This window comes from Xenopus laevis, chromosome 6L (genome assembly GCF_017654675.1).
Source record: "Xenopus laevis strain J_2021 chromosome 6L, Xenopus_laevis_v10.1, whole genome shotgun sequence".
Lineage (NCBI taxonomy): Eukaryota > Metazoa > Chordata > Amphibia > Anura > Pipidae > Xenopus > Xenopus laevis.
In genome coordinates, this window is record NC_054381.1 from 78,891,550 (window position 1) to 78,918,339 (window position 26,790).

The 26,790-nt window shown below is 36.6% G+C and overlaps 2 protein-coding genes across 7 annotated transcripts in view; one reads left to right on the plus strand and one right to left on the minus strand.

Annotated features, from left to right (window-relative positions):
* LOC108718513 (dynein heavy chain 5, axonemal) overlaps positions 1 to 26,790 on the plus strand; it is a 379,491-nt gene that overhangs the window by 138,531 nt on the left and 214,170 nt on the right. For all 5 annotated transcript variants that reach the window (XM_041566222.1, XM_041566224.1, XM_041566225.1 and 2 more), the window contains 9 exons: positions 818 to 971; positions 6,207 to 6,473; positions 10,981 to 11,109; positions 11,209 to 11,424; positions 11,904 to 12,050; positions 12,336 to 12,508; positions 13,951 to 14,129; positions 21,371 to 21,558; positions 23,771 to 23,965. In XM_041566222.1, the coding sequence (XP_041422156.1) occupies positions 818 to 971; positions 6,207 to 6,473; positions 10,981 to 11,109; positions 11,209 to 11,424; positions 11,904 to 12,050; positions 12,336 to 12,508; positions 13,951 to 14,129; positions 21,371 to 21,558; positions 23,771 to 23,965 (1,648 nt within the window). The remainder of the gene's footprint in view (positions 1 to 817; positions 972 to 6,206; positions 6,474 to 10,980; positions 11,110 to 11,208; positions 11,425 to 11,903; positions 12,051 to 12,335; positions 12,509 to 13,950; positions 14,130 to 21,370; positions 21,559 to 23,770; positions 23,966 to 26,790) is intronic.
* Positions 2,766 to 6,786, minus strand: LOC121394669. Of its 2 annotated transcripts, none has more exons than XM_041566228.1 (3): positions 6,685 to 6,786; positions 6,368 to 6,453; positions 2,766 to 5,937 (listed from the first exon to the last, which is right to left on the minus strand). In XM_041566228.1, the coding sequence occupies exon 3, from the start codon at positions 4,607 to 4,609 to the stop codon at positions 3,383 to 3,385; it is 1,227 nt and encodes a 408-aa protein (XP_041422162.1). In that variant the 5' UTR covers positions 4,610 to 5,937; positions 6,368 to 6,453; positions 6,685 to 6,786; the 3' UTR covers positions 2,766 to 3,382. The 2 variants fall into 2 exon arrangements, with proteins under 2 accessions (XP_041422162.1, XP_041422161.1); XM_041566227.1 differs by having other exon boundaries at positions 6,368 to 6,440; positions 6,685 to 6,760.

Below are 26,790 nucleotides of genomic sequence, written 5' to 3' on the forward strand. Positions count from 1 at the left end.
TTATTGTATAATCCCTCAACATATTTGTTCTTTTATTAGAGATGCATTGCTGATAACCGTAGGTATAGGTAGCTGGCAGGAAGAGGCACAATGTATTGCTTTTTTAGTCTCAAGTGTTTCAGTCACAGGCTGCTCTCTAAGATTTTGAGCTGTGTTTGTGTGCTTTATGGCATTGCTGTTAAAATTTGGAACATTTTGTTAATCTAGGATCTCATCAAAGTAGGAATTGTTCATAGCATATGACAATTAAATCAGCCTTTAAAGGAACAATTCAGTGTAAAAAATTTTTTTCTAATATAGTTAGTTAGGCAAAAATGTAATCTATAAAGGCTGGAGTGACTGGATTTGTAGTCAGAATCCAACTTCCTGCTTTTCAGCTCTCTAACTCTGAGTTAGTCAGCGACTTGAAGGGGGACCAAATGGTACATAACTGTTCTGTGAGTTTGCAATTGATCCTCCTCATTCAGCTCAGATTCAAGAGCAACAGTTGTGGCCCATGTGGCCCCCCTCAAGTCACTGATTGGCTACTGCTTGGTCACCAGGGTAAGTGGTAAATCAGTGGAAACCTAGAGATCTGAAAAGCAGGAAGTAGTGTTCTGTTATGTTAAACATCCAGTCACTCCAGCCTTTATACATTACATTTTTGCCTGACTAACTATATTAGAAACATATTTTTTATTTTGCACAACCTATCCATTTACCCAGTTTTTATTTTTATACTAAGCAATTCCTTAAAAGTGTGGTATTTAGTACTCTTGCCTTTCTGTGGTATATCAGTGTTTGGGAAACTTTTAACGAAACGTCTCTTGTGAAACAGGTACAATGCTCCATTTAAACCAACCATACAGCAGTGGGTGCAGAAATTATCGAACACAACAGAGATTATTGAGAATTGGCTCACTGTACAAAATCTCTGGATTTACCTAGAAGCTGTCTTTGTTGGTGGGGACATTGCAAAGCAACTACCTCAGGTTGGTACACTTATATTTCAAAGTCAAAGTAAACTTTATTGTCATCTCAGCAGTATATAAATACACAGAGTGGGTGAGAAAGAAAAAGAAAACAGAAACAGAAATGTTTGGCTATGTCTCTCCACTTTTTACTTTAGATTGCTTTCTTGTTGATAGGCTTACTGACCCTCCCCCTCCCCATTTACTTTGAAAGTGTCAATGGACTTTTTGCTTACATACAAGCAATTGCCATTAAACGTGTTTTCAAGTATTTTACCCCCTGCCCATGGAGCTACACCTGGACAGCAATTGCAATTACCCTGTGTACATTACCCTAACAAGTAGTAAGGTATTGCTTTGTGCAACATACATTTCTTCTAAATTAGATTCAGCAGAACCAATAAAAATGTCCCTGTTATCATGTATTTATAATGCACCAAGATATTAACCCCCCATGTATGCTATACAAGTAATATTGGGGCCTATTTATAAAGTGGCAAGTTGTAATGATAATCACTACATATTAATCTCATGACGTGAAGGTGTTTACAAATGGGAATGTTGGCTACAAAGCTGTAGCTAGATTACAGAGGATCAACAAGCAAAATATTATACAGCAGTAACTACAGTAAATGAGTAGTCCTGTAAAGATAGCACAGTAAAAATGAGATATGAGTTTACAAATTTGAAATAAATGTTGTATCTATGACTACCTAGATTATTTCTCATGAATAGAACATTTTTAGTATACAACCTAAATTGACTGATTTAATGAATATTATTTTTCCTCCTTATAGCAAATTAGACATTGCTCTATCATTTTTGTGCAATCATAAAGATTCCGCTAATAACTTTAGCTGTTAGATAAAATAGACTCCCCTACAAGAGGTGCGGGCTAATAGAGACCACATTCAGGTTGGAGAAAACAACTGCATTTTTTTTTTAAAAAAAACACTTCCTCTAGTGCTGGGTCACCAGACTCCCAGTGCAAGCAGCCATACTGTCTAGTACATATGCGAATAATGAGCATCTGACTGTTGCTGACAGGTGCTCTTTAAAAATTGTATTGAAAGCTGTATTTGTCTATACATTTACATTTTCTGCACTCCCGGATCTACCTTCTGAAACAATGTTGCAAGCCATCTGATAAAAAATTATCCCAGATCAGAACCATTGTGTCGGCTCCGGTGCAAACAAACATTCGACTGATTTCAGTGTGAAATGCAAAGTCTAGTGTTTCTTTGCTGAAATACGCCGAGTGTGTTCGCAACTTGCCATCACAATGGTTCCAGATTTGAAAGGAAGAGGAGGCTACAGGCATATTTCAGCAAGCTGATTTCATCCCCCATGTGGCACTACCCTAAAGGCCCCCATACACAAGCAGATATAAACTGCCAACCTTATTTGCACTGGGATATAATGGTATTTCTCAAGATTATATGCCATTATCATCTTGCACAACTATCACCTGTCAGTTGCCTTGAGTAAAAGCAATCTTATAAATAAAGTTTAAAAATTCCCATGACATTTCCTTATAGCTGAATATATGGAAATGTTTGGCTTCCTTTATGACTTCATTCCATTAAATATTTTAAATATTCTGTAGAAAGAAATATCATAGTATTAAAGGGGACCATGTATACATCCTTTCAACAGCATTGAGACCATTTTTTGTGTATCAACCCATAGGTTAACAATTTCAATGGCTAATTTACTAACATGGGTGCTTAATTGCACTAGTGCAGTTGCTAATACCAACCATCCCCTCAATTCTCTCCAACCTCTGTGGCTTAAAAACAATGCGCTGACATAGTGTAAAATCGTCACTTTTTTTAATCCCAAAAATAACATTAAAATCACACTCACAATGTTACTGTTAAAATTTTCGCATTAAAACAAAAGTCACCAGTTTGGCATCTGTTGGAGTCACTTAGGCAGCCGGTATAGGTGTTGTTGCCGGCGTCTCGACCGCCTCGTGTATCCCAAGTGCGCTCGTGGATGACGTCACTGCCCGACGCGTTTCGTCTACTGACTTCCTCAAGGGCTTCGAAAGTGTCAGTGCGCATGTCACCTTATGAAGAGATATCGGATCCGGCTACGTGTTCCTCCCTTCCGCTTCTCTGCCCTACTTGTTTATATGTATGTATAGCAACATCTTTCCAGCGAAAAGTCTCCTTTATGTTACCACAACCCAACAAACTATTTCAATCGCCGGGGAGACATCCTTACTGTCCCTACCGATGGATAGATATGTCCCCATATTACACAGCCTCTTCACTCTTTACCATAAAAACATTCCAAGTTCCCACATACAGCATAAACAGCATAATTGTAATCTAGGTCATTTAGAAATTTCAAATAGGCAGCAAAATTATAATTCTAGGGCAATTAGGTCGTTACATACAAATACACATTTTTTACTTCCATTTAAATTATAAAAAAGCTCTCAAATTGATGTCTACATTGAGTCCTTTAGGCGTAAAGGTTTCTAGGCTGTAAATCCAGCGGCTTTCGCACTGTAGGGTGGTTTTTACCAAATCCCCCCCTCTCCATCTTTTTTTCACTTCTTCCACCCCCCAATATTGTAAACCAGCAGGATTCATTCCGTGGGAATCTCTAAAATGTTTAGAGACGGTATGTTTCTCATTCCCTTTTTTTATATTATTAACGTGTTCTCTAATTCTATCTCTCAACTTCCTATTAGTTTTTCCCACGTATTGTATTCCGCATGGGCATTGTAAACAGTAAATCACATTTTTTGTTGTACATCTAATATTCTGTTTTATCTCAAATTCCCTTTTGTTTACTTCTGAAGTGAATTTTTTCTTTTTCTTCCCATATCTACAGGCCGTACATAAAGAACATGGGTAAAAACCCGCCCATGTATGTTCCTTATGTATATGCTCTTTTTTGATACAGTGGTTATTAGTTAGAATTTGTTTCAAATTGTTCGCTCTTTTAAATACCACTTTGGGTTTGTCTGGAATGATTCCTCGCAATTCTATATCACATTGTAGTACTCCCCAATGTCTTTTAATAATTTTTCCTATACTCTTGGCCAATGGGTTGTATGTAGTCGAGAATACTATCTCTTGTTTTGTTTCACCTTTATTTACCTTTACTTTTCCTCCCAATAGGTCTGTTCTTATTATTTTATCTACCTTTTCTCTAGATTCTTTTATTGTTCTCTCTTTATATCCCCTTTCTCGAAATTTGTTGCTCATCTGATCTAGTTGTTCCTCTAACACTTTATCTTCACTACAGTTCTTTTTTAGCCGACACATTTGGCTAAAGGGGATGCTTTTTACCCATTGTGGGTGATGATTGCTATATGGTAGTACATAGTTGTTTGCATCTACTTCCTTAAAGAAGGTTTTAAAGTGTAGTTGTGTATCTTTAGAGTAAATCTCTAGATCTAGAAAATTTATTTTTTCATAACTATAGGTGAGAGATAGGTCAATGTTCAAATCATTTTGGTTTAGGGAGGCTACATACTCACACAGTGAACTTGCCGACCCCCTCCAGACAAGCACTATGTCATCTATGTAGCGACGCCATAGGACAAGGCTCGCTCCCAGTTCTAGGTATGGGAGAACATGACATTCTTCCCAATACCCCATGTGCAAATTTGCATAACTGGGCGCGAACCTCGTACCCATGGCTGTCCCACATGTCTGTAAATAGTACCTGTCCTGGAACCAAAAGAAATTATGTTCCAGAATGAATTCAATTGTGTGTGATTTTAATTTTATTTTTGGGATTAAAAAAAGTGACGATTTTACACTATGTCAGCGCATTGTTTTTAAGCCACAGAGGTTGGAGAGAATTGAGGGGATGATCGTCCAATTATCTTTCTAAACGCCCAAACTTTGTTTAAACGTTCGTGAGTATCCTCACATTAGACTCACCTATTGTGTGAAGTTTAAGCACGGCAAATAGCATATTCTGGAGAAGGCACCTTTTTTAGAAATATTTTAATCTCACAAAAGGGTGGACTATATCTATGAAAAAATACACTATATGAGAATCAATTTCTTGCCCCTTTGTCTGTCTATACCTCGTGCTGGATGAGCGCTGGTTTCCCTTCGCAGCTTTGAATTGGATTATTGTACAGGTCTGAGGGAGAACAGACACCTTTGGAAACCGGCAGAGGGAGCGAACCACCAAGACCTTTGATATCCTTTTACTGTGCTAATACCAACCAATCAACAATTAGCTTTAAAAAGTCTACAACAGGTTAAAAAATGAAAACAAATGTCTTATTGGTTGCTATAATTAACTGAACTGTTGAAATTTAGCAACTACTATGGCCATAAATGAACCAATTTGTTGATCACTCGTAAAGAAACCACAACATTTTTGGAATTAAAGGTTAAAAAAAAGTAAAGTAATAATGCATAAATATATTCATTCTACAGCACTACTAATATTCACCGCCCTATTCTGAATTTCTCTTTGTCATTGTAGTGCCTAAGGATTAATGGGGGTATGTAATAAAATGCACTACAGTTGTCCAGATGCAGTCAGAAGGTAGAATTTACTGGTCACATGTTAAAAAGCAAACATCTTATTGGCTGCTATGGGTTACTACTCCTGCACAAGCTTAGTGCCTTTTATTACATATGGGGAAATGTATTTAAGGTCATGCAGGCTTGAGAAATAACAAATTTTACCCAGATAGGCAACCTTAAATATTTGCTTTTAATGTCATAACATCAGTAGATTAATAAAACATAAAAGCAAAATCAACTGCCAAAATAAAAACATAACATATACAATAAATTAACAAAATCTTTATATACAAAATTGTTCTCCCATATTAGGTTCCACATACCATTTAGTGTTAATGTTTAAGCTTTAAGTTACTTCCTTAGGCAGTGAATCTGTTCTGGGGGCTGATGCACACAGTAGTCAGGTTCCATCTGTGTAAGTATGAAGGATGTGTCAAGTCATGACATGGGTTGATTCAGTTAATGAGAGTCTGTACCTATAGTACATAGATGGAAATCCGCAATTAATACAAATACAAAATACATTTCTAAAAAAAAGTCTTGATAATTTTGATAAATTATGTGCTGATCTCTATACCTGTGGATACAGATGCATTGGGAAACATGAAAGCAATTAAATATGCATGGCTGGTGAGTTCATAGACCATACCGCATGGAAAATGTTTGAACTTTAGCTATTGCAAAATGTGGCAGAATTAAGGCAATATGGTTTATGTTGAATATGTGCTTATTACATTTTTTTTAGGAGGCTAAAAGGTTTCAGAATATTGACAAATCTTGGCAGAAGATAATGCAGCGAGCACATGAGACACCCAAAATAGTACAGTGCTGTGTTGGAGATGAGACTTTAGCACAATTACTACCGCATCTTCTGGAACAACTAGAAATGTGTCAGAAATCACTTACTGGGTACTTGGAGAAGAAGCGCTTAGTATTTCCTCGTTTTTTCTTTGTATCTGATCCAGCTCTCCTGGAAATTCTTGGACAAGCATCTGATTCACACACAATTCAGGTAATAATAATGAGATATGTAGGCTATGCAGTATAGTATATAAAGATGACACCTTCACCTCCCTGTCTCAAATAAGTAACTTTACACATACTGGGATCCTAACTATTTGCTACCCCCAATCCCCTCCAAAACCAACCCCATTTATGTTTGTGAAGATTCTCATTCATCCAGGTCATGGTATATCTATGGAAATAAGTCAAATAAACTGTACTTGCTGTATTTTTGCTTGAAGACGTTTTACCAGTCATCCAACCTGCTTTCTCAATTCAGAATAACTTGTAAATCTTCCTTCCAGAATATATATCCTCTGGAATGTTGCTCCAATCAGCATAATCTGTTTATCATAATCCACAATGATGTCATTAAATTAGGTGTTGATTGTATTAGCAAGATTGAAGCTTTGATGTGTTATTAAACCTTCCAGGGAGAGGTGCCAAAACAGCATTTTATGTGTCATTTTGGGGAGAAAACCCTTAAATTTATACAGGAATATGAGGAAACAGCAAGAAAACTGGCAGACAATAGAAACCACCTATGCTTCAACCTCAGATGCTGACAACATGGGCTCATAACATGTAGTATACACCTGGATTCCACGGGAGAGGGCCACAAAGCCAAGCAGATTTTAAAGAAGGCCCAGAAACAACTGCCAAATAAACGTATAAGGCAGAACAATTTTACAGTTGATGCCTTACAATACAACATCACTCAGGCAGAACAAAGCTTGACCCCACTGCTGCCTATTGTAAACGTGGAGTGAGGGAGCTCACAAAACAAGCACAGCTTTGTCAGCACAATAACAGTAAGGAAAGGCAAGAGAACAAGTTATCCATTGTGGTATCCCATTCAGGGAACAAACAAAAAGAGGAGAAATTAATCTGGAGGAGAAAAGAAGGAACAGGGACACCGGAAAACAAAGAAAACTGGGTAAAGAATTTGTCTGACAGGGCTCTTACCCAGTCAGAGATGGAGGTCCTAGCCAAAGGTTTAAACTTTGCAATTGCTCCAAAAACCATCCCAGTGGTAGATATTATTGCAGCAACTTCGCCTCAATCCATAAAAACAAAGTACCACGAAATGAGGCTGAACAACTTCGCCTCAAAGTGTCTGCAGCCCTAGCCAGTGCCAAACCACCTCCATCAAACCTGACATCACTGGAAAGGGAAGCACTAACATCCCTCAAAAAGGACTCAAATATCACCATCCTGCCTGTGGATAAAGGAAGATGCACAGTTGTACTTAATACATCAGACTACCATGCAAAAGTGGCCACACTGACAACAGCGACAACAACACATATGAAGCCCTAAGAAGGGACCCAACCAACAGCTACAAGAAAAATGTCATAGACCTTTTAAAACAGCTGAAAGAAGACAAAGCTATTGATCAGGCCACATATCATCGCCTCTAACCTGGGGAAACCCCTCCATGTATATATGGACTCCCTATGATACACAAGGAAGGGGCCCATCTCAAACCTATTGTCAGCAGCATTAACTCTATGACCTGCCTGCAATGTGGCAAAATACCTAGCCAATATCCTAGCCCAGTTGGTTGGAAATACAGAGCATCACATACAGAACTCCCAGGATTTTACAGACAAAATCCAAGGGTTAGTACTGGGTACAGAAGTAACCATGGTATCATATGATGTTTCTTCTCTTTTTACGTGCATTCCCATCACAGAGGCAGTTAAAACAGTGAGAAAACGGTTGCTAAAAGACAACACCCTTGACAACAGAATGAAGCTTAACCCAGAACAAGTATGTTCCTTACTGGACCTATGCCTAAGTACCACATATTTCAAGTACAAAGATAAGTTCTACAGACAGAGAGGGGGGAAAGCTGGAAACAGAGATCTACAGGAAACCTACCCACACAGACCAGTACCTGCTGGTTGACTCCCACAATCCACTAGATCACAGACTGGGGGTCATCAAAACTCTATATCACAGAGCAGACAAGATCCTACCAGCACAGAAGCTAAGTTGAAAGAGATGAAACATCTCAGAGGGGCCCTGAAGACATGTGGGTATCCAGATTGGGCTTTCGTGAAAACCGGTGGAAAAAGAAGCAATAACACCAAGACTGCCACCAAGACATAATGGTGAAGGTGGAAAACAGGACAGGAGAAAGAACTTGGTCCTCCCATATGTAGCTGGGGTGTCAGAAAAACTTAGAAGAATTTTAAACAAAACACCACATCTCTATCTGCTTTAAACCCAGCAACACACTGAGTTAGCAACTAGTTCACCGACAATACCCCATCCCAAAGCACAAAAAGAGTAACATTGTGTATGCAGTTCAATGCAGTGAGGAATGCTCTGATTTGAATGTAGGGGAAACCAAACAACAGTCACACCAGCGTATGGCGCAGCACAGAAGAGCCAGCTCCTCTGGTCAGAACTCAGCCATGTTCTTACATCTAAAAGAAAAAGGACACACGTTTGAAGACTGCCAAATCCAAATAACAAGTCTCAATGTGTGTTTGGGGGGGGGGGTGCGACATCTATTGTCTGCCACATACAATACTGTTTTGGTACACATCAAAACTCCAATCCTGCTAATACAATCAACATCTAATTTAATGACATCATTGTGGATTATGATAAACAGATTATGATGATTAGAGCAACATTCCAGAGGATATTTATCCTCGAGGAAGATAGTAACATAGTAAATTAGGTTAAAAAAAGACACACGTCTATCAAGTTCAACCTTTTTACTTTTTTTAACCTGCCTATCTGCCAGTTGATCAAGAGGAAGGCAAAAAAACCCCATCTGAAACCTCTCCAATTTGCCTCAGAGGGGGAAAAAATTAATTCCTGACTCCATAATGGCAATCACACTAGTCCCTGGATCAACTTGTACTATGAGATATCTTCTATAACCCTGTATTCTTTCACTTGCTAAAAAGCCATCCAACCCCTTTTTAAAGCTATCTAATGTATCAGCCAGTACAACTGGTTCAGGGTGAGAATTTCACATCTCTCACTGTAAAAAAACCCCTTCCGAATATTTAGGCGTAACCTCTTTTCTTCTAATCGGAATGAGTCAGCTGGAAAGACCTACTGGCAAATAAAGCATTAGAGAGATTATTATATGATCCCTTATATATTTATACATAGTTATCATATCACCCCTTAAGCGCCTCTTCTCCAGCGTGAATATTTTCCATACCTTTTACCAGCTTAGTTGCCCTTCTCTGCACCCTCTCTAATACAATACAAACAGAAGGGGCTTTCTCTTCCTGCTTCACTGATTGGCTGAATATGGAAGTTTCCGGAGCCATAAATCACTAATACTGTGTGATCGTCAGTTTGTCAAGATCCTGTTGCAAGGATGACACATCCTGCATGGAAATTATTGGGCTGGATAGTTTTGTGTCATCTGCAAACACTGATACATTACTTACAATACGCTCCCCTAAGTCATTAATGATCAAGTTAAATAAAAGTGGACCCAATACCGAGCCCTGAGGGACCCCACTAAGAACCTTACTCCAAGCAGAGAATGTACCATTAACAACCACCCTCTGTACCCAATCCTGTAGCCAAGTTATTCTGAATTGAGAAAGCCTGTTGGATGACTGGTGAAACGTCTTCAAGGATAAAACACAGCAAGTCCAGTTGATTAGATTTATTTCTATAGAAACACCATTTATGCATCTGGCATTGCTGTTGAATACCATTAAAGTATTTTTTTTAGGAAAAAAATGTAAGTTCATGTCTCATTAGCTGTTTTTAATTTTATGTACTTAAGTACATAAAATTACCAGCTAATGCTACATAATGTAATATTTAGGTCTACTGCATATTTATTAGCATTGACTTGAAAAGCATTTTTAATGCATCAATAATAAGTATTTATTTAAAAGCAGTTTTTCAATTAAACTGTCTGAAAACAATATATATGAATGGCTTGTTCGTCAATTCAGCTGTTGAACAAAGTTTCATTTGATTGACAAGAGCTGAAGTTAAATGGGATGGAATTATAGTCTTAAATAAGATTACAAAACAGATATGAAGATTGATCCAGTGGCTGATTTGTTAAAAAGTAGTTGGAAATGCTTTTCATGTTAAATGGAAGTTTACAATAAAAGGTACATTTGCTTGCTTTATAATTAGAAATACCAGGCATTTGTATGGGAAAAATTAATAAGTGATGCTTTTAACAGGTATTAAGTGAAATTTCTTTCTTTTGGGCTAGCTATTGTACTGATATTTCACCATGTTTACATAACGGTTCCATCAACTAATACACATATAGGATGATTTACTAAAATAAATGCTAAATGGAGCAAGTATAGTTCTCCATAACAACCATTCAGAACTTTGGTTTTGCTTCTTAACTTGAAATTCTAATCTACAACATACTTACTAATTGACTACTTTGAGCAACATCATTTGGGCAGTTTAGCACATACTGTATGTCAGTAAATCAACCCCATACACTGTAAAAAGTCTATAATCAAGAATTAATTATATTCATTTTTTTATTGTTTCAGGCACATCTTTTAAGTTTGTTTGACAATGTTAATAGGGTGGGATTCCATGAAAAGAATTATGACCAGATTTTATATTTTGAATCTCAAGAAGGGGAAAAAGTCAACCTGATTGAACAAGTAAATGCACAGGTAAAATAACAGTATGGCAGTACTTCTGTTATCTAAGGGTGATGTGGCATCTTGATTTCTTTCTTGCTTTATGTATTTCTTTTTGTTCTCTCAAATTAGGGAAATGTGGAGGCATGGCTTGGACTTCTGCTTAATAGCGTTAAAAAGACCCTACACACCATAATCAGACAGGCTTCCATTGCAATTAGTGATTCTGGATTCAAGCTTTATGACTTCCAGGCAATGTATCCTGCGCAAATTGGCCTTTTGGGAATTCAGATGATCTGGACCAAGGATGCAGAAGAAGCTCTAAATATGGCAAAAACAGACAGAAAGGTAGTGTTGGAAACCACATTGTGAAAGGAAAGGGAGGATGAATTCATATAACTCAACAAACTGTTTTACATGAGCAGAACCCATTATGTAATCTTTTAATATTTTTATGCTAGTTGGCACAGCGCCTTTTTGTGCTTTAAAAACAAAGCGATACTGTGTACTGAGTACTATATGTATGTATGTATGTGTATTTTTATTTATAGAGAGGCACTTGTGCACAAAGCAATGTACATTAGCACAGACATTTATAAATATGCGCCTCATGGCTTGAAACAGCTTTATATTAAAGTCCAGCATAATTTCCAGCCTAAACCCAATTCAAATAAATATGCTAGATGGCTTGCTTATGGAGATTTTACTTTACTGTCTCTTGAAGAATTAACATGGAAATGTTATTCTCTAGAGCACTTATTCTAAAGTGGCTGTGTATTGGTTCATGAACTCAACATTTGTTTTTTCAAATATGCCATTTTATAAAGGTTATGCAAACAACTAACCAGAAATTCCTGGATTTGCTAAATGACCTGATTGATATGACAACTCGTGACTTGACCAAAATGGAGAGGACCAAGTACGAGACTCTGATCACCATTCATGTTCACCAGAAGGATATCTTTGATGATATGGTACATATATACCTTTATAGATATGAAATGTGATGATCAACGCATCTGGAAACTTAAGTCTGTAAAGTATAACTAGTCCATACTTCTGAATTATATTTTTTTGTCCAGATTGAAGCCTAGAGAAATAAGAAATACGTTTTAACAAAATTAAAAGTTAAAAAATCTAGTCATCATCCAGTAAACAATGGAATATACAACTACAGACATGTGATGCATATCAAATTTGGTATATGCATTATTATCCTTTCAGTCATGCAAAATGAAGTATACTGTTTTGGTTTACAGGTCCGAATGAATATAAAATCTGCATCGGATTTTGAATGGCAAAAACAGTCCAGATTTTACTTTATTGAAGATATAGACAAATGTATAATTCAGATCACAGATGTGGAATTCAGTTATTGCAATGAATACTTGGGTTGTACTGACAGGCTGGTCATTACCCCACTGACTGACAGGTACAGTAAAAGATGCTTATAAATGAAGGGGAAATCCAGCATACCATCTGAGTAATCCCCATGTGCTACCCCCATTTTACGTAATTTTGTGTTCATATATGAATGTAAGTTTTATAAAAAAAATTGTATGTGTACACACATTTTTTCATGGAAGAATAAAAACATATTGGGAAATACATTTTACATCTATTTAATTTATTCTATACGTTATACAAAGTGGTTATTTATTGATTTTTCTCATAATCTATTCTGCATCCTGGTTCATTGATTTGCTGAGCAGTGCAGAGAACAAGGAAACAGTGAAGGCAGACATAAATAAAGCTCAAGCTTGTATTGTGTATAAACAACAGTTAACAATATCCAATATCTGAAGATAGGGCAATGTATATGCTGTTGTAGACCTAAAAACACTTCACCCACAATGTAATTTCACCTTTCCAAGAGCTTATTTGAGCCAGTTTCTCTCGTTATTATGAATAATAAATTCTTCACCAAAGCATGTGCATTAAGTCAATGGCAGACAGGATGGTTGGTGAAAGGTGTTTTCCACTGAATTATTTCTTCTTATTATTATTATTATTAACTTTATTACATAACTTATTGAATTTATAAAACACCAACATATTTTGCAGTGCTGTACAATAACTGGGTTTATACATTGAATATACAGAATTACATACTGTATATAACGACCATTAACCAATACAAAAAGTGAAGAGGACCCTGGCTTAAACATCTTACAATCTAAAAAATAGCTCATATTTGTAGGGATGCACTGAATCCAGGATTCAGACAAGATTCTGCCTTTTTCAGCAGGATTCAGCAGAAAGTGTCTGGCCGAACCGAATTTGAATCCAAAAAATCACATGGCTTTTTCACGCAAACAACAAAGTCAAAAGTTTTAGCCTTACTTTATATATGCAAATTAGGGTTGGGATTTGGTTCAGTATTCAGCTAAATTTTCACAAAGAATTCCGGCTGAATTTCAGCTGAATCCTAAAATAGTGGATTTGGTGCATCCCTATATATTTTCAGCCAAAAGCCACTTGTCAACATATAATTCCCAGCAGCATCTAATATTAAAATTCTACTTTAGCATAAACAACTTCTCTCCCAAGTAAAAGAAAAATATAAATTAACCTTTCTCTGAGCAGTTCATTTACATTTAGTACACTGTTATCTGGGAAGGTTGTTTGTCTAATTTATTTTTGAATGTACTGTACAAAGGCAGATCAAGCAAATCCAAAAAATTTATTTAATTGGCTATAAAACCAAAAAATTTAATTTTGCATCTAAGTATAGTATACATCAATTATGCAATGTAAAATGGAATGCGATAGGAATTAGTAATATTTTATTAAAACTGCTTAGACATTAAAAATATGGAAATTTGAAAACTGTTGAAATAATCTTGCTCTTCTTGGTCTTGTGGCCCTTAACAGATGTTACATCACACTGTCTCAGGCTTTGGGAATGAGTATGGGAGGAGCACCAGCAGGTCCTGCTGGCACAGGAAAAACAGAGACCACAAAGGACATGGGCAAATGTCTTGGGAAGTATGTTGTAGTATTCAACTGCTCTGACCAGATGGACTACAGAGGGCTTGGCCGAATATACAAAGGCATGTATTGATTCCCCTAGTTAAGTAGATTGCACCTGTACAGAAAAAAAATCAGAGTATAAAAAGAAAAATCAGGATCCCAAAAGGATCGCAGTTAAAGTGATACTGACACTCAAAATGTTCTTTTCAAAATATTAATCTACATTAAAAGTTACATATAGATCACGTTGATCGTTTTTTTGCTTGTTACTTGACATTCCTAAACCTGACTGTTTTGCCAACCTGACTGTCTTGTCAGTTAGAGTTTCTAATGCTAACCACCTACTGCTGCACAAATATGGCAGCCCCCTCATAGAAGAACATGGGGGTACGAAAGGTAATGTTAAAGCATCAGGCAAATAATTGTATGGCAAAAGTATAAATAGCATTCAAAGATAATGTTATGATGGATATAAAAAAGGTTATTTTCTGGTGTCAGTATCTCTTTAATACAGAACTTAAAACATACATGCAGTTAAAGGGGAAGTAAAGTCTAAAATAGAATAAGGCTAGAAATGCTGTATTTTCTATACTAAACATAAACATGAACTTACTGAACCACAAGCCTACTTAAACAAATGATTTATGCTTTCAAATATTTGCAAGACCAAGACTGCGCATAAATTATCAAAACAGCACAAGTCAAATCATATCTGCCAGAAGCCGAAGGAGCAAGACTGATTAATAAATCAGAATTGGCAGACTGCACTGGTCCTGTTTTGTCATGTAATCTAATGTGATTACACATTTATAGTATTTGTATTGTTTAATACAAACTTTATCCAACTCTGCAGAACCAGTGGCTGCAGCAAAACAATCCTCCAAATAGAATCCCAGTTTATCTGTTTAAATTTGGCTCCATGATCTTTGTCCCTGCAACTAAGGTTGGAAACAGTAAAGGGGATGTAAAGGCAAAAATAAAATCCAATACAGATCTCTACACAGTCGACAACTGCTGTACAGGGAACCAAACAAAACTGCTTGAGTTCTGCATGGCTGGGAAGTAGGGCAGGGGCTCCCCCTACTGTTCATAAGTATGATTGTGTCCCTACAGAGCAGTTAGGGACTGTCTGACAATTCCTATCCACAGCAGTAAATGAAGGGAGATTTTCACTGCATACAGTACACATTTTTTAACTAAAGTATATTGGTTTCCTTTTCATTAAAGAAAGTAAAAATGGGATTTTATTTTTTTGCCTTTACATGCCATTTAAAAATTAGAAATTGGAGGTAAGTGTTATTTACCTTGGTGTCAGACTTTTATCTTTTGAAGGAGTGATTATATTGCTTGGTGGGTCTAATTCTTACAGAGTGTTGAAGCAAACTTGAATGATGACTTCTTCCAATAAAGTTATGTTCACAACAAACAATTTCTGATTTTGATCTTAGCTCTCACATTAGCCATACAGTCAGCAACAGCAGATGGCAGTGCAAAACAAAATATCTGATGAAAATAAAATTAATTGTAAAGTTAAAATAATAGGTTTGCTTGACTTGATTATGAATATAAAGTGTCTATAATTTTGGGAGAGATTCTTTTTCACCACTAATTTTTACATTAGGCTTATTTTGTTGGTCTGTAGAAAAAGAAATGCAATATATGCAGGTGAGGGATGAGATATGTTTTTTACTGTGTGAAAAATGCCTTCTTTGGTTCTCCTAACAATGATTAGACCAGGGCCTGTTTATATGAAATATATTTGGTTTCTTTATGTTTATAAAATCATGATAATATTGATAGGCCCAGTTAAATATCCCAAAGTATCATATCTATGCAGGATCAGGAAATCTGCATTAGAACTTGCCCGCTTTGGCCAGAGTGCATTACACGTCTCTTACTAATTTAGTGAAATACATAGTGATTAGTGAAAAAAATTACATGTACAGATTCGCTGTGAACGTCCGTGTTTTGCAGATAGCGAATATTTTTGCTAAACTGAGTAAAAAAAATCACCGGCTGCTCATTTTGCTTTGTGCTAGAAAACAAAAATGATAAGCAACAAAAAGATGCAATGCAAAAAAAAGATGCACGATTAATGCATGTGTCTTTTTATCCTTCCCCTCTCCTTCCACATCAACCAAATGGATCTGAGTCACTTTCTATATAAGGACGTACACATAAATATATGGTTTATTCATTTTTATGTGTAAAATGCTTAAAACTCAGCAATATTATTGGTACTTCTAAGTTATTGAACTGATAGTGTAGCAACCTTCACATTTGATAAAGTACTGTTTGAAACAAAAGAAAAGGCTCTCTGGAACATGGTGACTATTCTCTACTCAGTGCTATTATCATAGCAAGACATATCAAGGCAAAAAATGTGTAAAACAAACATCCTCAGTAGTGGTTGTTTCACATATGACATATGTTTTCCAATTTCAGGTCTGGTCAACCATATAAAAATATGTTTCTTCTGAACAACCATATAACAAATATGTTTCTTCTGAACACAACAGGGTGTTTTTTTTATGTTTGTTAAAAAAAAACATGCAGACCTAAAATTACTCTTTAATACAGACAGCTTCATATATCTCTAGTACTATACAGTGTGCCCTGATCTGATTTTAAAATTCATATTTCTGAAAAATGCTGCAAAATCTGTCATTGCGATGATGGTAAATAATTAAAAAGTGTTTGCCAGTATAGGCGAAGTGTGAAATGTAGTCCTTCAATTAACCCTGACGGCTGTGAACAATAAAAAACATCATGTAGCTCTATGAAAATTGCTTGTATGTTAAGTTATTGGTTTTTATTGTTGCTGGATGCTTCTATAAAGTTGTTTTATGGTGTATCCCTTCTCCGTGGTTTTAGGCAGGCCAATGACAACAGAAGCAAGTGCTTTAGGAAATTCTGGGGAATGCAGTATATCCCCCAACTTAATGCACCTTGCAAGAAGCCATGCATTAATAATGTCTTTTTTTCTTTCTGACATCTTTTATGGATGATATTTCATGCTTTCAGCTCTATCACAGCATTCCCAGTGTGGGTCCGGCAGGTCCAAACTAATGTCTTGTATAGTTACAAAAATGAAAGAGGAAATATGCCAAATGTGGAGTTTCAAAATATACAATATTGTGTGTCCTTCAACCACCTTATTTAACCTTGTAGGTTGGGTGCAAGGCAGTCCAGAAACACTTGCCAGGGGTTTGCATAGGCATACAGGGAAAAATACGGCTGCAGCAAACTTGAATTTATTAGGTCAAACAACAGGCAACGTTTACGGCTTACTATTGCCCTTTCTTTCTTTAACCCTCTTTGAGTGGGAGTGTACCACACCAGAACCCCCCTTAGCACACATAAATCAAATATTGTAACAAGTGTGATAGTCCATTATTCATTGTGTCCTGGATAGACATAGTGCATATCCATCTCAATACAAAAATATAGTGTTAAAATAAGGGTAAATAAAATCGATGGTACCTTTTTCCCAGATAGGAAAGTTTCAGATATACCTTCCTCAGTGCAGTCCGGGATCTGGCACCATTTCTTAGTTCTATTGTGAACCTTCAAAAGAAAGGAAGGATCATTAAACAATGAAAATGTTAAGAACAATTTGCTTACTAAAGGGTGGAGTTTCAAACATTTTATCTCACCAATGCACAATGAATTTTCCATCAAAAACAATTTTCAAATGTATGTGTAGGGACCCATATGGTTAATGTGCCCTATGGCTTTAACTCCATATACTTCCTGATCTTCCTAGTTGCTGGGCAGATTCCCATGTAGCTAGTGGTAATTTGCATAGTTATATTATTGGCCAGGAGTCGATGTGACCACGTCCTGTCACACATTGGTATAGTGAGTGTGAAGGGGTGGATTTTCCTCTTTGGCTGCTGATCCAGCTGGGTGTGCCCAGGGGAGCCTGAGTACAGCAAGGCCCAAAAAAGCCATTTGCCTAGAGGGACCAGTACCTCTAGAAGGATAAGTCAGGGAGCAGAGACCCCGAGAATGTGGCTAGTGAGTGGCAGGGATATATCTGTAATAGACTCTCTAGGAGAGTGAGATAGAGAGTACAGATAGTAAGAGCAGCTTGGCTCCAACTAGGAGGTATGGAAAGGAGGTAGCTCTCCCCTCAGGCATGACTGGCCTATAGATAGGGACACTGCCTAATAGGGATTAGGTCTAGTGAGTTCCCTGATCCCCTGCATGAGGATCCAGGTCAAGGTGCTGAGATCATGAGGGTGCCTCTATTCAGATGGACGGTATTGCCTCATGGAGTTCCACTGTGTTGTCTCTGGAGGAAATTCCCCAGCATCTACCTTGGAAGCTTTGTGTTAGCAGGTGTGCCTGTACATACTGCCAATGCCGCTATAATAATGTAAGTAAACCTGTGGATCATTTGTCTCGGACAAATAAAGTTATTCTGTTTTACTGCAAGAACCTCCTGTCACCCATTATTCTTATTTTTATTGCACAGTAGCCTGAGAGTTGTAGTTCACTACACAATTCCTGAAATCTTCCATTTAGCGAAGGCCCTATCATGAGTTGTTTGAGTCACTTGTAACAAACAAGGAAAAGTTGTGCTCACCACTAATTTTTAAAACCATTAGGCGGGGGTGCAATGAGGATGTGACCGCAAAATACATATACACAAATACAAAAGTTAAAGACAAAGACATTTTGTGCATACTGCTACTGAAAAATGCCTTACCCTTTAAGCAAAACAGGGATTGTTTGTCTATATATTGCAATATATTTAAGATGGCCAACTACGTCAAAGTCATCCCATATCTGGCCAGTCCTACGCTCAATTTCCATCTGATTCATTAAGAATTCTATTGCTTCATTATACATTTTACAAAGGGACTATGTTTTACATGCAACTTACTAGCTGCTTTCAAAGTAAAACTCCCAAACTTGGCTGCCCTTTTATTAGACACCAGTGGGATCACCTGACTATAGTTGGGAAGGGTGGGTGCTACAACATGGAGCTGGTCACTACTCCTGTATAACTATAACAAAAAAGGAAAAGTTGTGCTCACCACTAATTTTTACATTAGGCTGGGGTGTTGCACAACTTAGTGGTGAGCACAACTTTTCCTTGTTTGTTATAGTTATATTTTTTTTGGTAAAATATTAATTTATTTCTTCAACCTTGCTTTAAAGTCATAATGCTTACAGTTCACAGACTGATTACTTACCATTCCAGGTATGGAAACTTGTTATCCAGAAAGCGCTAAATTATGGGAAGGCCATCGCCCATAGATTCCATTATAAGCAAATAATTACAATTTTTAAAAATTATTTCCTTTTTCTCTGTAGCAATATAACAGTAACTTGTACTGGATCCAAACTAAGATATAATTATATAATTAATCATTTTTGGAGGCAAACCAATCCTATTGTGTTTTTTAATGTTCAAATGATTTTTAAATGAGTTTAGATTTATGATATGGAGATCCAAATTACAGAAAGATCCTTTATCTGGACCTGTATAACAGGTCCCATACCTGTAATGGGAAACATTCTTTATAAAGCACCATTAGCTATAAGTAAAAAGAAGTAATTGGTTTCAGCTTTGCTGTTTCACTGTTTACTTGTGTCATCAATTTGAATCATCCATATATAGGCAGAGTAGCAATATAGGCATGAGACTTGTCATGTATGTATATACATAAATGTAGTGTTACCCTACTATAGAAACATCCAATAACTTACATGTGACTCAACTCAAAGGAGTGGACCTTTGCGTATGTTGGAGGCAGGGTGCTGCTAATCTATACCTCTAAAGTATAGTTTAATAAAAAGGCACCAGTGTTTCCTAAAACAAACAATAACTCTTTATTGGCAGGGACACATTGAGAGCACTTGATGATAAATACAGATGAATATATCGTAGTTGCTAAGCATATACTGTATTCTCTTGAGAAATAAATGCTCATCAGGGGGCAATGGTCAGACTATGGATATTTTTATTTTGTATTATTATTTGTAGTAGACTAATAAAAACGAATTACTGACTGGTTGCTAAGGGTAGCTTAACAAGTGTATTTTAGTATTACTCAATCACCACTTTCCCCATTCACATTTCCATTAAGTAGTTTTAGTCAACAAGGGTACTGTAAAATGTACTTTGCTTTTAGCTGTCTTACCTATAAACTAGAGTAAATGATACTTAGATACACATAGATTATGTGCATAAAGTTGAGGATTTACAAAGATAAGTGTAATAATTCATAAACAAAACAGGCAACAGACTTTAGTTTGATTGCCTTTGGTTATAATCACATACATTAAACACATTTTGTTCTATCCACTCCTATGCGCACAGTACCGTTAAAACATAACATATTCAGAAATAGTGACGTGTTGACAAATGCATTAGGTATTCATACCTACACTGCAAAGCAAATACTTTTTAGTTTTTTTTTCCAATTAATAAAATAGAAATGTAAAAAATGCTTTAGGGGCTTATGGGGGAATGTAAAAAAAGTTGCAAAGAGAAAAACTATTTGCACGAAAAAAAAAATTCACATCTTGCACTCCAATATTCTTCCTTAAGCTGTTATTGAATTGCAAATTTTAATTGCACACTTTTAAGACATTCTTGAAGGTGCTTTTGGAGCAAACATAGCAACTTTTTCAGTAAATAGTTTTATTACATTCACTGTGAATTGGCACAAACTATAAAATTCACAAACTCACTTCCACTGTCAGAAGTGGTTGCTAGATAATTTCCGCTTTTGCAAAAGCTATATTTAATTTGCGCAAAGCAAAATTCGTTTGCACACAACTTTTTATATTGCGCAATTTTATACATATACAGCCAGTCATCCAATTCAGGTTATTGGCCCACATTAATTTCACTAGGAATGAATCTCAACAATCTGCTTCAGAAATATGGCATCACATAACTTTTGGATATCTTTAGCTCATCTTTACAATATATCAAGGTCTATGTCCCAAAAAACTTTTGTAAATACAGTATGATATCATGTACAGATTGCCCTAAATTAATATAAGTAATGTTCCCAATTATATTATGACCTGCATATATCAACAAATCGAAAAGCATACATTTTTTACAAATATTCTATAATGGACTTAATTGTCATTTAAGCAGTGTCAGCTTCATAAAATCTTTGTAGTCCATCTGCTCGATTTCCTAATTAGACCATCTTAGGTTTTTCTTTTTAATAAATGATTGAATAATTTTATGATTGCTATGATGAGATTTACAGCTTGTATGATGACTTGCAATACAAATCTGAATTAACTGCTGACTTTAAATGTGGCATTTGTTTTATGTTTGGTGCAGGTCTAGCACAATCTGGTGCATGGGGCTGCTTCGATGAGTTTAATCGTATTGAGCTGCCTGTTCTGTCAGTGGCTGCTCAACAGATTTACATTGTACTGCAGTGCAAGAAGAGCAAGAAGTCACAATTCATTTTCACAGATGGAGATGCTGTTGATATGGACAGAGAATTTGGTATATTTTTAACAATGGTAAGTTGCATATATTTGCATTGAATCTAAATAGTTACAATCAGAATAGGGGTGATATGTAATTTATGTAATATGTAATACCAATTCAATGCTTAAACTGGGACAAAGAGCTACTGTATGAACATTGTCACAATAAATAGCTAGATAACTATGGCATAGAAAACAGACATGATGCAAAGTCTCATGTGCAGCATACCACCTTTGCAAGATACACTTAACAGCGCCAGTGGACATAGGGCAATATATACTTTTTTACTTGACCACAATGAATAAGACTTTAGAAAAAAATAACAAAAAATGATTTTCTGTGTTTAAAACAGTAGACAAAAAGTATGTTTAGCTCAATTACTTGAAAAAGGGGGTACACTACCTCTTTAATAAGCATTCTCTTAAGGTGGCAATATTGATTGGCTAAATTGTCAGCTTATTGGACAGTGTATGGATCCCTCCAACGGGCTTCCCTCAATCGATCTGTTCAAAAATCAGCCAGATGCAGGTTTAAAAATAGGTTTGTTGATGCGGTCCTCGGCCTGACAGCCTGTATTCTCGGTATTGTGATACAAGCATCGGATCAGCACGATATCGCCCAACTCAAGATCTCTGGATGTACAGTATGTCGACCTTTAGTCTCTAAAAATTAGACATAAAAAAATGTATGAATTTGTGTGAACAATTAGCTACTGCTAACAGGGAAATTGTTTAGCGACCACGTCCAAAAATGGAAGAAAGACTGCAAATTTAATAGTATGCGTATATCATAAAAATTCTTAGTGAAAAAGTTATGTTTACTCTAAAAAAAATTCCGACATCTTCAAGCATGCCTTAATAGTTTGTTATGTGCAATTAAAATTCGCAATGTAATAACTGTCTAATGAAGAATTTTACATTGTGAATTACAAATTTTTATTCTTATTTGTATTATTCTTTTTTCCCATTTATGACTTTTATTACATCTCCCCCTTGGCCTTCTCTTTATTCAAATGACAACAACTAAACACTATATGCACAAGAACTTGTTTGCCTAAATAATAATGGGTCCCTGTGTGCTAGATTGTTCTTCTGGCTTTCTGGCTAACAGTTTTTTGTTAAAGGAAAACTATACCTCCGAACAATCTAGGGCTCTATAGTAATATATTGCATAAAACAGCTCATATGTAAAAACCCTGCTTCAAGTAAATAAACCATTTTCATAATAATATACTTTTTTAGCTGTATGTGCCATTGGGTAATCATAGATAGAAAATTGCCATTTTAAAAAATAAAGGCCGCCCCCTGGGATCATATGATTCACTGTGCACACAAACATACCAAACAAACCATACATGTTAGGTCACATGAGCCAATTAAAAGACAGAGTTATGTTTTTGCTTCCACACTTCTTCCTGTTACAGTTAGAGTTGTAGTATTTCTGGTCAGGTGATCTCTGAGGCAGCACCATTACGAAATGGTGGTTCAAGGCAAGAGATGTAAAAGGTCAAGATTTACTTAAATATATATTCCAGTTTGGTAAGATTCGTTAATATGTCACTTGGTTTGATATAAACGCTCTGTTGGTTTAGTTTTCATTTTGGGGGTATAGTTTTCCTTTAAGCTAAATAGTTGCACCCCCTTCCAGGATACAGTGTTTTATTGCTGACAATATGAACAGGTGATATAGGCGTGAAAGGACTGGCATTTGTAACAATTACAGTTTTTAACAGAACAAAACCAGTAAAAACCAATGTACTGGGCATGTAAAACAACCTTCTTATGGTTGCTATACATACATATGCAATTTGTACATTATGAATAAATCTGGAATTAAACTGCAGCGGCATTGTTAGTAGTGAAATCCAGAATCATTTATTTGTCACAAGCCTTTGGGGTCCGATAATTTAGATCCCCCAAAAAACCTAATTTTTTTCCCTGTTTATTTGATCGATATCATTTGTTATCAATCAGAATGCACCATGGTAATGCTTTGGGGGGGGGGGGGGTCTATATGAGTTGTTTGAGTAAGAATGATTTATATAAATAAATACAAAAATCATTATGGAGTCAAAGAAATTCATGAATCCATACAATGTTTACTATATCTGACTCCATCTGTGGCACAGTAACCATTGCAACTGGCCATTGAGATAAATGCTATAATTCACATTGTTGCTAAAACTATTTGTATACTTCTAAATAGGTAAACAACATGCATTCAATAACCTGTTGTGTCTTACAGAATCCAGGTTATGCAGGGCGACAAGAGCTCCCTGAGAATCTGAAGGTTCAGTTTCGAACAGTGGCCATGATGGTTCCAGACCGTGCTATAATAATGAGGGTGAAGCTGGCAAGTGCTGGCTTTCGGGATAACCAAATTCTTAGTCGCAAGTTCTACACTCTCTACAAACTGTGTGAGGAACAATTATCAAAGCAGGTGAGAAGGCAGAGCAATAAAAAAAATGTCATGCTGGGGAAGTACCAGGGCCTCCATGCAACTAAATGATGCATCTGTTTGTTGCGCCATGGCAATTAGAAAATGAAATTCTATCTGCGACACGGCAAGCATGACTGTATGCTTTCAAACCCATCAATTACATATTATTGTGCAGCAATTTACAGCGCACAATTATGTACAGCATGTGTGTGCAATATGCAAAGAGCCTAGTCCTTAATGCAGCAGTATAGTACAGGGCTCAATTGTTCCTTTGTTTCCTCTGTATATTGGACTTTATACTCATTAAGAGGTGCAGTGGATGCAATTGTAATGCATTTTAATGTGATAAATCACACTCAAAGAAAAAGGTTGCAAAGCACCACCACAAAAATAAATCAGTCCTCTAATATTTTGTCATATTCTAGTACATAAAAGTTTATATCAAAAGATATATGTCCCAAGGCTTTTCAGTAGTTAAAGCAAAAATATTTATTTAAGTTACATTAAAATAGCGATACATACTGACCCCCACATGGTCCACCTTACGTGTTTCGTACCCTCCTGCACTTAATCATAGGTGTCTCTGTTAACTATCAGTTATAATATAAAGAGAAAACTCTTTTGATAAACATATTGACGGTTTTTATAGCTAATAATGATTGCAAAGTAATTGATGTTTGACTAATTTTAGACTAATTTATACAATATTTCACATGAATTTAACTCAGTTTGTAAAAAACTAAATGTGTCACTTTAAATTACTATTAAAGATACATGGGTCCAGATACATATGCCCCACAGTGGAAGCTATGAGTGGATATTGAGAATACGGGGTTAATCCCCATTGAAGGTTGATTGGATCTGCCAGTTGATCCAGAGGAAGGCAAAAAACCCATCTGAAGCCTCTCCCTGGATCAACTTGGACTATGAGCTATTTCCCATAACCCTGTATTCCCTTACTTACTAAAAAGCCACCCAACCCCTTCTTAAAGCTATCTAATGTATCAGCCTGTACAACTGATTCGGGGAGAGAATTCCACATCTTCACAGCTCTCACTGTAAAAAACCCTTCCGAATATTTAGGCGGAACCTCTTTTCTTCTAATCGGAATGGGTGACCTCGTGTCAGCTGGAAAGACCTACTGGTAAATAAAGCATTAGAGAGATTATTATATGATCCCCTTATATATTTATACATAGTCATCATATCACCCCTTAAGCACCTCTTCTCCAGCGTGAACATCCCCAATTTGGCCAGTCTTTCCTCATAGCTAAGATTTTCAATACCTTTAACCAACTTAGTTGCCCTTCTCTGTACCCTCTCTAATACAATAATGTCCTGTTTGAGTGATGGAGACCAAAACTGTACGGCATATTCTAGATGCTCTATACAGTGGAAGAATGACCCCCTCCTCCCTTGACTCTATGCCCCTTTTAATACAGCTCAAGACCTTATTTGCCCTTGATGCTGCCAACTGGCATTGCTTGCTACAGCCAAGTTTATCATCTACAAGGACTCCAAGGTCCTTTTCCATAATGGATTTGCCTAGTGCAGTCCCATTAAGGGTATAAGTGGCTTGGATATTTTTACATCCCAGGTGCATGACTTTACATTTATCAACATTGAATCTCATTTGCCACTTAGCTGCCCAGATTGCCAGTTTGTCAAGATCATGTTGCAAGGATGCCACATCCTGGACGGAATTAATTGGGCTGGATAATTTTGTGTCATCTGCAAACACTGATACATTACTTACAACACCCTCCCCTAAGTCATTAATGAACAAGTTAAATAAAAGTGGACTCAATACTGAGCCCTGGGGGACCCCACTAAGAACCTTACTCCAAGTAGAGAATGTCCCATTAACAACCACCTTCTGTCCCGATCCTGTAGCCAGTTTCCTATCCACGTGCAAACGACTTCATAAAGCCCAACAGACCTTAGTTTAGTGGGGCACAGTATCAAACGCTTTGGCAAAAACCAAATAGATCACATCTACTGCCCCCCCACTGTCCAGAATCTTACTTACCTCATCATAAAATGCAATCAAATTCGTCTGACATGACCTATCCTTCATAAAGCCATGCTGATTGTTGCTCATAATGCCATTCATTAGGACAAAATTTTGAATGTGATCCCTTAACAAGCCTTCAAATAATTTGCCCACCACAGATGTCAAGCTTACTGGCCTATAATTGCCAGGCTGAGATCGTAATCCCTTTTTAAATATTAAATGTAGTTAAAGTGTGCTTCAAAAGCGGATTAGGCTCCTTGCAGCCCCGGGTGCAAGCCGTACCCCCTGCCAGGGCAAAGTATACATGTATCAAATAAAGCAGCAGCACTCCGGTATCTTTGATAAATTGAAAAACTTTGAGTAAAGTTTTTAAATTTTTCAAAGATACCGGAGTGCTGCTGCTTTATTTGATACATGTACCCTTTTGAAATATTAGAACAACATCAGCTTTTCTCCAATCCATAGGCACCATACCAGATGACAGTGAATCTGAGAAAATCAGAAATAAGTGCTGGACTAAAACTGAACCAAGCTCTCTTAGAACCCGGGGGTGTATGCCATCAGGCCCTGGAACCTTGTTTACATGAATTTGTATTAAAGCTTTTTGAATCATATCCTGAGTCAGCCACTGAGGGAATAAATTGAGAACAGTAATGATTTGATATCATTTTAAAGGACAACCATTTCTGTTCTGTGTTTTTAGCTGAAAACCTAATGCCCCAATCAATGCTCTGTAGGGCAGCCCTCAAGGCACTAAAATTAGCTTTTGCAAAATTCATGGTTTTTGTTGCCCCAGTATATTTTTGTTTTT

Excerpts from the sequence above, each read along its gene's own strand:
- LOC121394669 (XM_041566228.1), bottom strand. The coding sequence starts at position 4,609 with ATGGGTACGAGGTTCGCGCCCAGTTATGCAAATTTGCACATGGGGTAT.